The sequence below is a fragment of the Myotis yumanensis genome, unplaced genomic scaffold (genome assembly GCF_028538775.1).
Source record: "Myotis yumanensis isolate MYYU_CA2020_CCGP unplaced genomic scaffold, mMyoYum1.0.hap1 SCAF_6, whole genome shotgun sequence".
In the NCBI taxonomy this organism is placed as follows: domain Eukaryota; kingdom Metazoa; phylum Chordata; class Mammalia; order Chiroptera; family Vespertilionidae; genus Myotis; species Myotis yumanensis.
Genome location: NW_027223757.1, coordinates 11,457,694 through 11,473,959, shown reverse-complemented (window position 1 = coordinate 11,473,959; position 16,266 = coordinate 11,457,694). Strand labels below are relative to the sequence as shown.

The 16,266-nt window shown below is 39.4% G+C and overlaps 1 protein-coding gene across 4 annotated transcripts in view; it reads left to right on the top strand.

Moving 5' to 3' along the window:
- The window catches only part of ROS1 (ROS proto-oncogene 1, receptor tyrosine kinase), a 91,841-nt gene extending 84,929 nt beyond the window's left edge, over positions 1 to 6,912 (top strand). For all 4 annotated transcript variants that reach the window (XM_070417540.1, XM_070417539.1, XM_070417542.1 and 1 more), the window contains 2 exons: positions 1,430 to 1,593; positions 5,834 to 6,912. In XM_070417540.1, coding sequence (XP_070273641.1) covers positions 1,430 to 1,593; positions 5,834 to 6,144 — 475 coding nt within the window. In that variant the 3' untranslated portion in view covers positions 6,145 to 6,912. The remainder of the gene's footprint in view (positions 1 to 1,429; positions 1,594 to 5,833) is intronic.
- Positions 6,913 to 16,266: the final 9,354 nt, after the last annotated feature.

Below are 16,266 nucleotides of genomic sequence, written 5' to 3'. Positions count from 1 at the left end.
AAGAGACCCCCCACCATGACACGGAGACCCAACATCCTGAAGGAGGTAGAATGGCATGTCCACACAGAGGATGTCTAGTGTGAACTTTTAAGCCTCCTTTGTTTCCCACCTGGTGCGAACATTTTGTTGAAAGCTAGAGATTAGGCCAAGGAGCGCCCTGTGGGTGTGCAGCAGAGACAGGAATGCATTCCCTGGGCCTCGTCAGCAGATATAGGACACAGTGTAGTCTCAGGACAGAAAGGTTATGGTTAGAAAGAGAAAAGGGAAAACCAGTTCACTGGGGAAGGGTCCAAAGACAAAGTAAAGAGATCATAGACTGCACATAGCAGCTGTGCCTGCAGGACGGCCAGCCCAGTCACTCGATGTAATTCCTGATCATCCTACTCTGAGACTTGTGAAGATCCAAAGGGCAGGGGGGTCCAAAGGATGCTTCACTGTGACGCTGTAAATCACACAAGACTTTCACCCAGCATATATCCTGACACCATCTTGGAGAAGAGGGAAGGAGTATAAGTTGCCTAAAAATAAGAGAGATTGAGCTATTATCCAGAAAAGACTGCACCTCACCTACCAAGATTATTTAAAATATTGAATTGGACTAGATTTTTAAACTATATTCATAAATGACGCTAATTTTCTTCTGCCAGGTGGGGGCTCTGAGAAAGACCTAATTAATTACAAACAGTACAAAAGAGCTACATTGTTTCCTGCTTGTATGAATTGTAATGAAATAAATGTTATCACCCTCTGACATTTACTATATGTATCTCTATGAGGACACGCGCCACAAAGCTGGTGTAATAGGTGTTCAATGAATGAATGAATGAATATTGGTTAAGCATGCTCTATAGACATTTCTCAGACAACTGTTAAGGAAAAGGTAATATTTAATCAACCAGCTATTTATGTCTGGGGAAACTGAATCTGTTAATTAACCTGACAGTGTAATGAAGAATAAAGCCATTAGAATCTAATCTGGTTTCTACCTCTGGTTATCCCACTAAATAACTGTGTGGCTTAGAGTAATCTTAGATTTTGTTTTAGATATTAAGGTCTGAATGTAAAGTCTTTTTAATATTCAATAATTTTTATAGCTTTAGGTTTCCTTATGTGTTAAGTGAGCATTTTCCATCTATCATCTATCTATCTATCTATCTATCTATCTATCTATCTATCTGGATTACTAACTGTTGAAATAATGTCAGCTTTAAAAAAAAAGGTGGTAGCTAATAAAGATAGTAACATTGCAGACTACTATTAAAAAGAAACCAAAAACTTTGTTCTGGTTCATTTATATTAATTATGGAAAACTGGCAGTAACTCAAATTCTCTTTCTTCTAAAATTCCCTACCTGGGTTATGTTATCAGTAAGGATTGCCTAATGACTTCCAATCACCGTTCACTTTCATGTCTTTACCTACATATCCAGGTGGAATTTAATGACCCAGTGCTGGGCTCAGGAACCTGACCAGAGACCTACTTTCCATAAAATTCAAGACCAGCTTCAGTTATTCAGAAAAATTTCCTTAAACAGTATTTCTCAATGCAGAGAAGAAGCAGACCCTGGTGGAGTCATAAATGAGGGCTTTGATGGTAAGTTTGATTCTTTGTCAAAATGTTCTGCTTTTTCTCCCTTGTAGACTGAACAAGGTTAAAATGGTCATGCTGCCGGGGTGGGGCTGGGCTCTGGCTCTATCCTAGAGCCTGTGCTCTCAGACTTCGCAGAGACAGGGCTGGGGTCAGGGAACTGCCCGCACGCTCTCCCCACTTTGTTATCCACTTGTGACCTACTCAACAAGACACACGATGTTACGTCAAAGTGATTTAGGTGCGAACTTTTGGCAGACTGCATTGAAATTCTAAATAGTGTTAAAAAAACACAGAGAAGCAGACATAAATATGCAGTATAATGATGCAGGAAGAATTTAACCGGGAATATAACCAAACTTGGATAATTTAGACAGAAACAAGCAATTCTGTGCCACAGAATTGTTATTTACAATGCATGCAATTCCTGAAGATAAGGAATAGTAAGGAAAGTGGAAATCACTAAACATTTTGATAATTGAGATGTGACTGAACAAAAGTGGCCAAGAAGAGAGAAGAAATGGAATAAAAAGTTAGGACTTGCTTATTTGTAAAGTCATGGAACTTTCCTTTCAAGGTGAACCTAAACTTAATTACCTTTAACAAAAAGAGAATGTGTTTCCTAATAGTTTGCTGCTTTGCATATTTAGCAAAGCAGAGTGATGTCTGTCTTCATTGTAATTGTCAGTTACATATAAGAAGATAAGAAAGCCATGGAAGGACTTTTTTGTGAAAAAATAAAGGGTTTTAGGATTATAGGGAGCAATAATACCATGCCTATCCCATGGTCCTACTGACCTAATGGGGTGGGGAGGGAATAGAGAGAGAAGTAACATATCTGGGCATCTAGTAAAAATATCCCAGTGACTTCATCCAAACATTTGTGTAAACATCACCTCATCAGTCCCAGAAGTAATAAAGGAAACAAATCTAAATGCTCCTGTGCTGTGCTAAACATAGCCAGTCAGCCGGCATATGTCTGGTCTGTGAATACCCTGTTTTACTTGGAAGTCTTTATTTTAATATTTCCCTCTTAAAGGGAGGGTCGCTGAGTACATGCCGTCTCTGTGTTTTAAGGTTTGACCTGCAGGCTTTCTATTCAATAATTTTTAAACAAAAATAAATAAAAATCTACCCACCCTTCCTCCCCCTGCACGTCTCCTTATGCAATAAGATGTACTGATTGCTGAGAGCTTGCCAGGGTCAAGTTACTAAATATTGCTGCTCTAAGTATCACGAACCAACGACATAGTTAGCTAATGGTTTTTCTTTGACAGATGGTGCCAGAAGTTGTATAAAGCATTTATTTGCCTTATATAAAAGTTTTTTTTACAAATAACTCAAAAATAGGCAAAAAATTAAAATCACATTTTATTAGAAAGTTTCCCGATATGCTATTTAATGGGATAAAAGTATGGCAGTGAGTGGCTGGACTTATATTGTAGATTTAAGTTTTTTGATGAAATTCCAAACTTTTCTTTAGCCTAATTTCTTTCAGCCATTTAGGAACAGCCTAATTTGTCTATGGGCATTATTATATATAGCAAATTAATTTTATAAGTTTCTCAATGGCAATTAGTGCATATTGGTAATAATCGTAACATTTAGATTCTTCCATAGATATTCAGCACTTAAGCCCTAACCAAACCTGGCATCTGATAGTTATTTCTGCGGGGAAGGTATTTTACAACACTGTTCAGCTATTCATGTGGTTTGAAATAAGCTGTGATGATGTTTGAATGGTAAAGAAGACATGAGATGATGCCAAAGAGCTTGTGAGCCTGCAGCTTGGCCATCCTGTTCATCATCAGTGGGAAGGGTCTGGAAAAAAAAAAAGAGCACATAATAATAGAGAATAGGAACAGTAGTCCTATGCTCTACAATAAAATAAGCTTTGCGTCAGGTGTAGAACTTGATAAATAGGTAGATCCGTTAAAGTCCAATGGGAAAAAAATAAATGCAATGATGCTTCCCTTAGTCCTTTGACATTTTCTTACATTTCAGTTTAAATTCATTGCAAATAAACCCAACCTGGATGTACACCAGGACTAAGTGTAGAGGTTGCAGCCAGCAGGTCTCACCGTGCATTTGAATGCTGTCACACTGGAAGGACGGGGAGGAGAAAGGGAAGGACCATCATCCAGCTACTGAAATAGTTCCGATTTTTCAAATATACTGTATGAAATAACAGTACTATTTCTGATCATAATTTTTTTTAATCCAGGTACTAATGTACAATGATTGGGAAGTATTGATAAAAAACAGTTCCCACAATATGCCTGTGTGTATTTATCTTGTGTTATGTATTTATCTTTTTGATTACCTAGATCCGTGGTCGACAAACTGCAGCTCACGAGCCACATGCGGCTCTTTGGCCCCTTGAGAGGGGCTCTTCCTAAGCCTTAGGAGTACCCTAATTAAGTTAATAACAGTGTACTTACCTATATAGTGTAAGTTTAAAAAATTTGGCTCTCAAAAGAAATTTCGATCGTTGTACTGTTGATATTTGGCTCTGTTGACTAATGAGTTTGCCGACCACTGAGTCCTAGAATATTGTGAAATGTTTCCGAAGCTCTGCTATTAGGTTTCAACACGAATTCTTAAACTTTTTTGTGTAAGAAGGTCAGCCTTTAAGTAGAGAAAGAAATAATAATAAGAGCAAAATTGTGAAGAAACTCAGTGACCCTCTGGCTGTTCATTTTCTGCTGCCACCCTGACATCAGACACACAGTCTGAGTCTGTGCTTCTCAAGGATTCGTGTAGGGCCCTCTGCCCACCCACGTGGGCCCTCCTCACACAGCACAGCAACCTCACCTTTCCCTGGGGGAGGATGAATAAGAGGACACAGACTTGAGCCAGACAGACTGGGCTCCAATTCCAGCTGTGTGACTTTGGGCAAATTATTTAACCCCTCTGTGCCTCAATTTCTGCATCTCCTAAATAGAGATAATACTTGTATTCACTTACTAGAAGAATGTGTTACTCTATGTACTGTAAATAGCTTCGAATCATGCCTGATACATAGGTAACAATTTTTATTGTTAGTAATATGTATCATGTCATTTTCCTTCTACCTCCATCTTGCCATCATAACTTGCCAGGCCAGTGTCCAATTCCCATCAGCCTTTTGAGGGCAGAAGCATGCTAGTTTTAAATTTGCCAATTACTGCTAGTGATTTTATATGCTATTTGTCCCTGGGGGATGGTGGGGGAGGGCCAGCCACATTTGCTGCCTCGCCATTCCTCTGGCCACACCCTGGTTCTTACTGTTCTCTCTCCCTTGAATCTTCTTCCTAAAATAGCCACACGGCAAATTCTCTCACTTAATTCAGGTCTCTACTAGAATTTTGCCTCATGGAAGAGGACTTTGCAGACTGCCAAACCTCAGAGGGAAAGCAGGGGAGGTTGGGTGGATGGGAAGAGATCAACCAATTAACTCGTATGCATATATGCATAACCCATGGACACAGACAATAGGGTGGTGAAGGCCTGGGGGGAGGGAGGGGCAATGGGTTGGGGCAGGCTGGGAGAGGTCAATGGGGGGGAAAAGGGGACATATGTAATACTTTCAATAATAAAGATTAAAAAGAATAAACAGCCCTCTCCCACCATCACTTTCTTGCTCCGTTTTCCACCTAATTTTCTTTCATAGTGCTTATTACCACTGGACATACATTTATTTGTCTGCTAATTTATGTCTGTCTCCCCCAGTTAGAATGTAAACCCCGAAGAACAAACAAGTTTGTTTCATCACTGCTGTGCCGTCAGTACCTAGAACAGAGCCTGGCCCATAGTAGGCATCCCATACATTATATTATCTTAATAAATGATTAAATTACATGATCTAAAGGAATACATCCTTAAAGGTAGATTAGCTGGAGTGTCAGGATGGAAGGGTAAGCACTTTAGACAAAAGGGGCCATGATTTCTTAATTTCTATCATACAGACCATGACCTGCTCCACCTATTCTAGCAGAGTTAATCAGCTGAGGGCTCTCCCACATGTTATGTGTTCTTTCATTATGGCACACATCACCCCCTAAGGTAGAGCTACTCCCCTGCTAGCCTGTATAAGCCTCAAGGACAGGGAGCATGTCTTGTTATCTCTGTGTTCCCTTAGTGATCCTCCTATAAATGTTTGCTGAACCAATGTATAAGGTTGGTGTTATAGTTCTCATACTGCCTGTATACAAATAAAGGAAATCAAATAGATGCTGGAATAACTTTTACCTTTTTTTTTTCACAGATGAAGATGGCAACATGGTTTGTGTGAATTTGGATGACAGTGTGCCAATTGCTTTAATGGAAACCAAGAACCAAGAAGGGTTAAACTATATGGTACTTGCTACAGAATGCAGCCAAGGTGACGATCATTCTGAGGGTCCTCTAGGCTCCAAGGAATCTGAATCTTGTGGTCTGAGGAAAGAAGAGAAGGAACCACATGCAGACAAAGATATCTGCCAAGAAAAACATGTGGCTTACTGCCCTCCTGGCAACCCTGAGGGCCTGAACTATGCCTGTCTCACTCACAGTGGACATGGAGATGGGTCTGATTAATAACTCGGTTTGGGAAATGCAGAGTTGAGATAAACACTGCCATTAAGTAGTTACTGAAAGGAAACTCTGGTAGAATGACAGATGTTGAGGTGGTCTATGACTCTGAATTAACACTGGAAAGTTCCTGGATTCTAATCTTGGTTCTGAGAGCCACTTGGTTTCAGTTCTGACAATCCCCGTACAACTGTTTAACTTCGACAAGATTCTGAGGTGAACCACTGAGCATTTGGAAAGCAAAGGAAGACTCACGAGTCTGGTAGGACAACTGCTCTCTCTTACCCTTGAGGTCACTTAGACCATTGCCCACCCTTCAGTCTGGACTATAACAGAAACATCTTGGTCAGATGGTTAGAGACAAAACAGATATGTTCAAAGATCTGAAGGAGGTGTGAGAAGCATGCTCAGGGGCCCAGCTGAACTCAGATTATCCCAAAAGGGACTGAGGAAATGCCTAAATAATTCTACATGTTCCAAAGAAACTAGCATCTATGACATAAGAAATCACTTGGGATGCTATTGCTAGAATAACATATTGTCTCTAATGATTATTCTGAAATATTTTGGAGGTTTTGAAAAAATGAAAATAGGACCATGAAGATGTCTAAATCCTAAAGTTTAGTATTGGGTTGTATAAAAATTGCTCTGTGACTGACATGCTGTCATGGAAATTAGCTAATATAAAGATTGTTTTTATTTGCCATATCTATTTTATATATACAGTACTTAAGATTATGTTTAGCATAAAATTGTCCTTAAAATTAAATATAAATGATTATACAATGCACATTCAAGCTCTGTGATTTTTTTAGCAACAGCATGAAATAATAAATACCTAAATGAGAACTATTTAAAATATTCTTCGGTGAAACACTCTGATTTAAAGCCTATTATTATTATTATTATTATTATTATTAATTATTACGGCTACCTATTTGAACTGAAGTCTCAACTGCTCTAAAAGCAATGCTAAGGAAAGCTTTCTGGGTCTTACTCAGTTGCAGTCTACAGGATGTTCGCTAGACACAGAGAGGAACATTTGCTAAAAACCTACAGTGGAAGAGGATCACATATCCCTTTCCACCTTGGATAACTTAGTTCATTTTTAAACTGGTCTTCGCCGATGATTGGCTGATGGTGAGGAACACAGGGAAGTCAATGTGTTCCCTGTGTTCTGTGGTGAACAGCCTCCAACTAATGGTCCAGGATTTGGGGTCACATCTGTTGTTCCGCTGAACAAGGCAGAATGTTTTCTCTGATCTTCTGACCCTCTAATGGGCATTTATCATTGTTTGTGAGAGCCCAGTAGCTGACACTGCTTCCTGAGTTAGGGGATTCCGCCACCTTCATCCCCGGTAGGAGCTATGTTTCATTTGCTCTTCCAGGATCTCTTGAGCAGGAAGGCAGGCATGTGACCTGGCCCCCACCACTCAGACACACTCACAGGCCCCTAATTGAGAGCTGAGGATGCAAAGAAACAGGGATCACAGTGAGTCTTTCCTGGGGATGGTGGCAACTGCTGTTGGTCTGGCACAACTGCCGTGTCCAGGGCCAGGAGGGTTGGCAGAGCAGGTCTAGAGCCTGGTGCCTCTGGCAGCTGGAGTAACCAGACTGACCGGCTCTGCTGTTTGCTTCTAGCCATTGCTCCAGGCTCCATAACCCCCAGTCGGATTCTGTCAGTAAATCCCCATATCCTTTTAGTAAATGTTAAATCAACCAGGGTCAGTTTTCGTTGCTTACAACCAGGACTTTTGCTCTGCCAGTCCAATGGACTTTTATTTTGAAAAATACAATGGACTCAGAAACATATAGAAGAATTGGATTTTCAGTGTAATATGTATGCATCACAATTTGGACAGTAAAGAAACGTATAGAATATCTGAGGAGAACATCCCATAAAATATCATGTTTCATCTAATATGTAAGTGCAAATTAGTAGTCTTTTTTATAATTCATAATGAATAAAATTGGTAGAAATATTTAATACAAAATAAAATAGGCAATGGCTAAAGTCTCTCACAGATAACATTTATTATGGATAATAGTAACTGATAAAATACAAATGGCCGGTATTATTAAGAACTATGTAAGTTAATTCTGTGAAAGTTAGATTTTGTAAGTAAGAGGAAAAAATTGTCAGTGGCTCAAAATGGCACTTGTTAAAATGTGTTTCTCATTAAAATTGAACAGAAGTGTAAAATCTTATTGATGATATTTTTTATCGAAAAATATGACCTAGGAATATTAGATCTGGGGGAAATAATGACTTCCAAAGGCAGAAACTACAATAGGTAAATGAAAAAGAAAAACAATATAAAAGCTGATCAATAAATCTAATCTTCATTTTAAATCTTCTCTGTTCAAAGAGAAGGGATAGAGGGATAAATGGTGATAGAAGGAGACTTGACTTGGGATGGAACACACAATACAATATACAGTCGATTTATTATAGAATCGTATACCTGAGACCTATATAATTTTATTAACCAATCAGTTCAATTAAAAATAAATAAATGGAAAAGTATGCAAGTTGAAAATGAAAAATATTGTTCATGATTTAACACGGCCAATTGAACATAATGTTGATATTATTCTGATGAAAACACTACTGGAAACATCCTTGAGAAAATAGCCTGTCCCTGGCCCCAGGTATACCCCATGTTGCCTATCCAGACTGGTTTTCCCTGGCCTGTTAGAATCTCCTCACCCATTCTTCTTTGCTTATCTAAATCCCACTCATTCTTTAGGAATCAGCTCATATCCCAATTTTTTGGAAAGGCTTGTTTCTAACTCCCTTCTCTTCCTTTCTCAGAATTACTGTGGCCTTTCTTGTCAGTACATCTCATTTGGCAGTAACCCCTTGTAAACCTGTCCTATTTCTATATAGCTTACCTACTTAAGCTTTCTGAAGATAGGGTGGTGTCTTTTAAACCTCTATATCTTCTCTAAGCCAAAGTAGATATTTATGTTTAATGGATTAATTGGCTGATTTTCTCATCATCCTTTTCCAATAAGTCCTCACTTGTAACTCATGAGGGATGCCAGAAAATTGATCTGAAGCCAAGAGGGAGTCAAGAAGATTATTTTGATGCTGAGTTATCTCCCAAGATCTACACAGACAAATTATAGAAGTTGGGGCACTGCTTTGAGTTTCAGATCAGACTTAGGTGGGGCCTGAAATTCTGAAAGCCCTTGAAATGGTGGTGAATATATGCTAAAAGGGGAAAAAAATTATTTTATCATTGTCAATTTTCCCCTGTCTCAAACCCACCTTTTATTTTCATAATGGCTTTTATGGATATGGGATAAATTTTAAGGTGCCATAGACTTCTCTTTGACCGTCTCTTCTTGGTGAAAGAAACTTTGTTTTGCAGTTGGTCAGGGTTATGCTGTGTCCCAATCAGATGACCTATCACAATCCTTACAGGCTTCTTTACAACCAGAAGAATCAAGGGGTCAAAATATACCATCCAAACTCTATTGTAAATATTTTAGAATATTTTCTTCCAGCTTTTTTTGTTTATTTTCATAGCAGGAGTAGTTGTATCTAGTATTTTTATTTAACATGATAGCATATACTTTCCCCCTTATCATTAAAAATTATTTGTTAGTGTTTCTAATGGCTGCAAGAAGTCCCTTAGATTGGATAAGCTGTAGTTTACTTCTCCTTTATAAATCTACCCATTCATTCATTCTTTCACTCATCCAATAAACATTCTTTGATTGCTTACTATGCAGAAAGCATTGTTATTGGCACTAGAAATAGAACAATAAACCAAGTGTCTACCTTGATGGATGTTACTTTCTGGCATTCTAGATGATGGAGAAGACATAATAAATGCAACACAAGCAAAAATATATAAGACAAATATGTATATATTACATGACAAAGGATGCTGAATGCTAATAGAAATATGAATAAAAGAACAAGGTATAGACAGAGAGAGAATGAGGGTAGTTATTATTTTCTGTTGGGTAGTCAGGGAAGGCTACTCTGATAAAGAAATACTTAGGGCCTGGCCAGTGTTGCTCAATGGTTGGGCATCAACCTATGAACCAGAGGGTCACAGTTTGGTTCTCAGTCAGGGCACATGCCTGGGTTGTGGGCTTGATCCCCAGTGTGTGGCTGTGTGGGAGACAGCTGATCAGTGATTCTCTCTCATCATTGATGTTTCTGTCTCTCTCTCCCTCTCCCCTCCTCTCTCTAAAGTCCATATGTATATATATATATTCTTTTATATATATATAGACTTTCATATATATATATATATACACATATATATATGTATATGTATATACATATATATATATATATATATATATATGTATATATATATATATGAAATACTTAGGAAAAACCTCAAATAAGTAAGAGAATGGGTCATAAGAATATGTAGTAGAGGAAAAGTCAAGTTCAAAAGCCCTCCCTGCGGTGGAAACATGCTTGGCCTGCATAAGGAACAGCACCAAGGCAGGAGTGAAGTGAGGGAGGGGAGAATGGTACTGGAGGTCAGATCATACAGGCTGTTGTAGGCTTAAAAGGAATTATGAACTGTGTGACGTAAACTGGGACTATCCTAGGCAAACTGGGACATATGGTTACCTTATGAATGATATCCAACACAGTTCATAGTTTCAGTCTTCAAACACTTTGTTCACTTGGCTTCTAGAATTCCACTCTCTTGATTTTCCTACTACTTTTTAAACCCCTCCTTCTTAGTTTTCTTGGCAGGTCTGTCCTCCACTCCCTACTGTCTAAACATGGGAGTGACTCTGGCCTCAGTCCTTGAATGTCCTCTTTGTTTAAATACACCTCTGGCTGAGGTAGTCTCAGCCTCATCTAAATATTGACAACTTTTCAGCCTGAACACCTCTCCTTGATCCCTCTACAATTGCATACTCAGCTCTCTCCTTAGATCTCTAGCAATCATCTCAAAACTAACAGATCCCAACTGAGCCTCTGATTGCCACCTTGCCTCTCAAAATGAGTCCTTCTCCTGCAGTCTTCTCCATCTCAGTGAGTAGTAACTTTATTCTTCCTGGTGCTCAGTGATGGTCTGCTCCGCAGGCCAGTGCTGATGGTAGGAGAGGCCATCCCAGATCTGGGCTTAACATCCATGGAGATGAGGCAGCCCTGACAGGCCACACAGCTGCACTTGACCACTAGAAGCCAGGGGACCCCTAGCCATGTAATGATGAAGAGACAGCCAATGGGGTTGACCAAAGAGAGTTATGCAGATGGTTAATAAAGCATGTTGTCCCTAGGATCAAAACAGATGGGCAATTTAACATCTACAATCAGCAAAAGGTAAAAATGGAGGAGTAGGAGGCTGATGTGGTAACTCTAATAATAAAAAATTGTGATCCTTGCTCAGATCCTAGATCTGAGCCAATTTTCAAATTTATAGCCCATTGACTGAAGACGTGGACAGCTCCTAGGAGAAGAACGCTAGACCATCATCATAGTATATACTGTAATGATACCCCACAGGGAACTATGGCCACTTACCCTAGTGACTGCACCCTGGAGAAGGAGGGAATCCCCCCCAGACATTTCAGACAATTGGACACAGGGTCTGAATTGCTTCCGGTATCCAGACACCTGAAGCATCACCCCCTGCCTCTGGTAGAGTGGAGTCTATGGAGCCAGGTATTAAAGTAAGTCCTAGCTAAAGTCTAACCTTCACTGGGTCCCCACTGATGGCTCTTCTCACCAATTTAATTGAATACAACCTCATTATGGTTTCCCTCAGAGTATAAGTCTGACACTACCCTAGGTCCTTTTCTTACTGCTTTAAAAAACTCTGAGTGAAAATGTTTTTTTAGAAGTCTTTAAACAAGGAAAAACAAGTATCATGAGCTCAGTTCTCTTTCTCTCTCTCATCCTCCTCCTCCTCATCATCATTATCATCATCATCATCATCATCATCAAAATCTGTCTGTAGGTGCCCTTCTCTTAATTTCTGAATGTGAAGGAGAAACTGTCTGAAATAAAAAGGAGATTTCACACTCCACAAAGCAAGGTGGGATGATACTAATAATACAGAACTTTTAGGTAGTGCTTCCAGAGACATCAGAAAATTCTATATAGAAGCAGGTACAATGAAACAAAAATCATATGATACCAGAGGGGAAAATATCCAATTGTTTTCTGGGATAGATTACACATTGGGTAAAATGCACTGGAAGAAGAAAAAAGAAATAGGATTGTATCTCATAAAAGTAAACACCAATGATAAAAAATATTTTTTGTTTTGTTTTCCATCCCATTTCATAATAATACCATTACTGGCACAGGGCCAATAACATAGTTGCCAAAAATAAGGGCAAGGCTCTAGTAATGAGAATTGGCAGGGAAAGAAATAAGCTTGTGACATTCCCATCGATTACAACATTTTTTGAGTAAGTGTGTGTATAGAATTTTAAGCCACTTGGTTTGCTTTTCCTAAGTGAAAACTATTTTTATTTGAAGTATTCTAAAGAATGTTCCAAATTATAAGGTTAATTGAATTCTTTAGTGGTTGTAAATACATGTAGAGGCTAAAGTATGTACTCTGAAAAGAAATGTTGGTAAAATTTCTAATTGGTAACTAGATCATTAGAGTCGTGCAAATATTGATTACGAATCAGAACATTTTAATTCCTTAATTTTGTTTGCAAAGTTTAGTTGAACTTTAACCTAAATTTCCCTTATGTTGTGATTTTATGTATTAATTCATTTATGCTGTTTTGATAGGAAATAATGATGACAGTTGAGCAAAATCACTGGGACCATTTTGAGACATTGGGAGATAGCAGGATGAGAGCTTATTAGGAGATCCTAAGAACAAAACAAAGAAACAGGAAATTTGCTGCCACTGATTTTCTAGGGGAAATAAGTAAATTCCAGTAAGCCAGAGGGAGTTTAGACATTGTATTTTTTAGATGAGCTTAATTTCATAAGAATACATTGGAAACTCCTAGAAATACTGCAATTTGAAGCAGACATGACACTACATTGTGGAGAACTTTAATGACACCCCACAGGGAACTATGGCCATTTACCCTAGTGACTGCACCCTGGAGAAGGAGGGAATCTTAACTCATTAAGATTTTTTTTTCTTATTGAGTTAAACTTTTTTTTTAAGTGAAAAATTCCAAATAAAGGGCAATGTTCAAAATATATTTCTCTAAGCAATATGCTTCTCTACACATTAATTCTTCAGTGAAACAGTTTACTCCTTCCCCCTGCAAGAGAATTTGTGTGTCTTCTTGAAGTGAGCTTTGATTAGCAGAATCACGTCCGCTGACTCTACCAGTGGCCACTCTGCTTGGACGTGATGTTTCCGACAGAGTGGAGGTCCAGGCTGGAAACAGCTGTTCCTGAAGGCTGCCTTGCCTTTTTAGGTTATGAGGGTCTCTCTGTGTTTAGGGTAACGTGATTGACAGCTCCACTCCAGTTCCAATTAGCACCCTATAATTTATTAGCTTCTCCTTTCAGATTGTGCGTTAACTTCACAAATATTTCAACCACGGAAACAGCAGCTATCAAGTGTCTCTTTCCCCATCCAGCCTCTGGGGCTGGAGTGAAATACAAGGAAAGAGCAGTACAGTTGGTCTGTCAAGTGAGAATAATCATTTGTGTCTGTGCCTGTCTGAGGGCACGGTTCTCTGATTTCTCTTTAGGTGTGTGTGTGTGTGTGTGTGTGTGTGTGTGTGTGTGTGTGTGTGAGTGAGAGAGATATTTTAGGTAAATAGATTTCATTGTGCAGATACTGTGCTTATATTATTAGAGTTCCATTTCATTTATTCATGGGAGATGAGAGAGAGCTGGTGTTAAGCAAATGTGAAATTTACATTTGCTTAGCCCTGTTGCTCGTGTAGATATCAAAACTTCCGTTAAGTACGAACAGCAACTGTAATAACCTTACCGCCTTTACAACATTATTACTTTTTTCCAGATTTTAGGAATATGTAATAGATAGTGAATAATAATAATCCTAAGAATCTTGCAAGGAAGAATGAAATATATAGAGCGAAGACTTTGACAAGTACAATCAAAATATGAATTATTTCCATGCAAATTCTCAACAGACTTAAAGCAGGTTTATAAAGGAATCGTGGTTTCCAGTTTCTTTTATTTTAAAAGTCTTCTCAAACATTTTTCCATTTTTCTTCCATGCTTTGATAGCTAATACATTACATTTAAAAATACATTTTATGGAAATGGCATTTGTAAGGAAAGCAGTTTGTCTAAGTTTTCTTTCTTATGTCCTCAATCTCCGAAGTAACCAATCACTAAGTGTTTTATGAAAAAGAGTTCCCAGTTTATTTTGCTAGAACATGTGTAGATGCCTACACACAGAGGCAGGGTTTGTGACTCTCAGTGAACTGGAGGTTAAGGTTACTTTTACAGTTGTTTCCCTCTGATGCAAAAGGGCAGAGAAAACGCAGTACTTACCCAGAAAGAGTGGCCAGAGATGCTTCCAGTCAGGGAGACCGGGCCCCAACACCCATCACCCCGGCCTTCCCTCCCATCCAGGCCCAAATGATTCTTCAGTCATTGCTAGAATTTGCCATCCATTGGAATAGAACTTCAAAGGGGAAATGAGACAGGATGGCAACTCCTTTTAAACTAAAGGCGCAGAACAGATAGAATTCCCTGTAGTTGGGTGACTGAGTTCTCAGCCAGAGGGCAATCGGCAAAAGGATTACTTGGCGGTGGCGAGTTGTCTCTCCCCTTTTCATCACCTCTCCCTCATGGTGAGGCCATGCACAGAGGCAAAACTGGAGGAGGAGGACCCAGAAAATCCCAGTGGGGGTGATCAGAGGAGAATCTAATCTTTCTTTCAGGCCCCAACCAGGTGTAATATAGGGGAAAGCATCATGTTTTCTCATGTTATCCTTTCCTCAAGGCTCACTTTCTTGAATATCCTTCTTTTCAACTACTAGGACCTTCTCTAATTTGCATGGTTTCATGAATATTAGCAAGATGTGCATGGGAATTTATATTTATATTTGGCATGACTTGGTGGGCCTAAGAATGTCAGTGAGGGCTATTAATTCCCCAAAGTTCTCTCTGATGTTTTTATTACACTCGATCATTGTAGTTTAAGGTCATCTTGTATTTCTGCTTTAGGAAAGTACAGCATGGAGGAAAATGCTCTGCTCCGTGTGGCCCATGTGCCTGGTCACCGGAGCCCACTCAGCAGTCTGGAGGTCTGCTCAGGACTGCCCCAAAGGCCAGTTCCAGTGAATGAGTCTCCCCACCAGCACCCTGATATTCAGGTCAGATGCAGCTCAGGAGAGAGGCTTCAGTCATCAGAATCCCGTGGCTGGGAAAGTGCTCCCAGTGGGATTTGATCAGAGATCTCGTGAGTGCTCCTGCAGGTGCAGCACAGGTAAAGAGCCTCTTTCAGCGAGGACTACTTGGAGAAGGTGTGTAGCAGAGAATGCACTGCTGTGCTTTCTGCTTCCACTGCGTACTCAGTGACAACTTCCAAAAAGCAAGCTGGAACTTAATGCATTTTATTCATGCTTGTATATTGCAGTGATCCATGCCAATGGAACATGGATTAAAAAATCCACAGAGAAGTCCAAAGTTAATTTTAGCGATTACTTCAATGTCCGAACATCAGGCTAACTCTTACACGACTTGGCTAGGTTGGGTGTGAAAAGCTTTAGAGTAGTGAAGGCTAATTAAATACTGAAGTGAATGAAGAGCAGCAGTTACTAGTAAAAGTTCTTCTTGGAGAAGAATGGAATTCTGTGTCTGGTTGACTGGTTAAGGTAGTGGCATCTGAGGAAGGGTCTGGGCAATGTCCTATGACAGTTCCTTTGAGACCTGGGATTCTGTAGGTTCTACTATTTGCTGCCCTGCCTCTTCCCTTCCTTAGTCATCTATTGGGGAGGAGAAATGAAGCCCACAATTGAGAAGCCAAAGACAAATCAGAAGTGGACAAGCAGTCACTGCAGTGAGTAATGGTGCAATCTCTGTACCCGGGCTGCCTGGGTTGGCATCTTGGCTCTACCACTGACTCGCTATATGACTGGGCAAATTATTTCTCCTCTGTCTTCTTGTCAGTAAAAAGGGGATCATAATAATAAATATCACATAGAACTGTTGTGAAGCTTTAACGAGTTGAC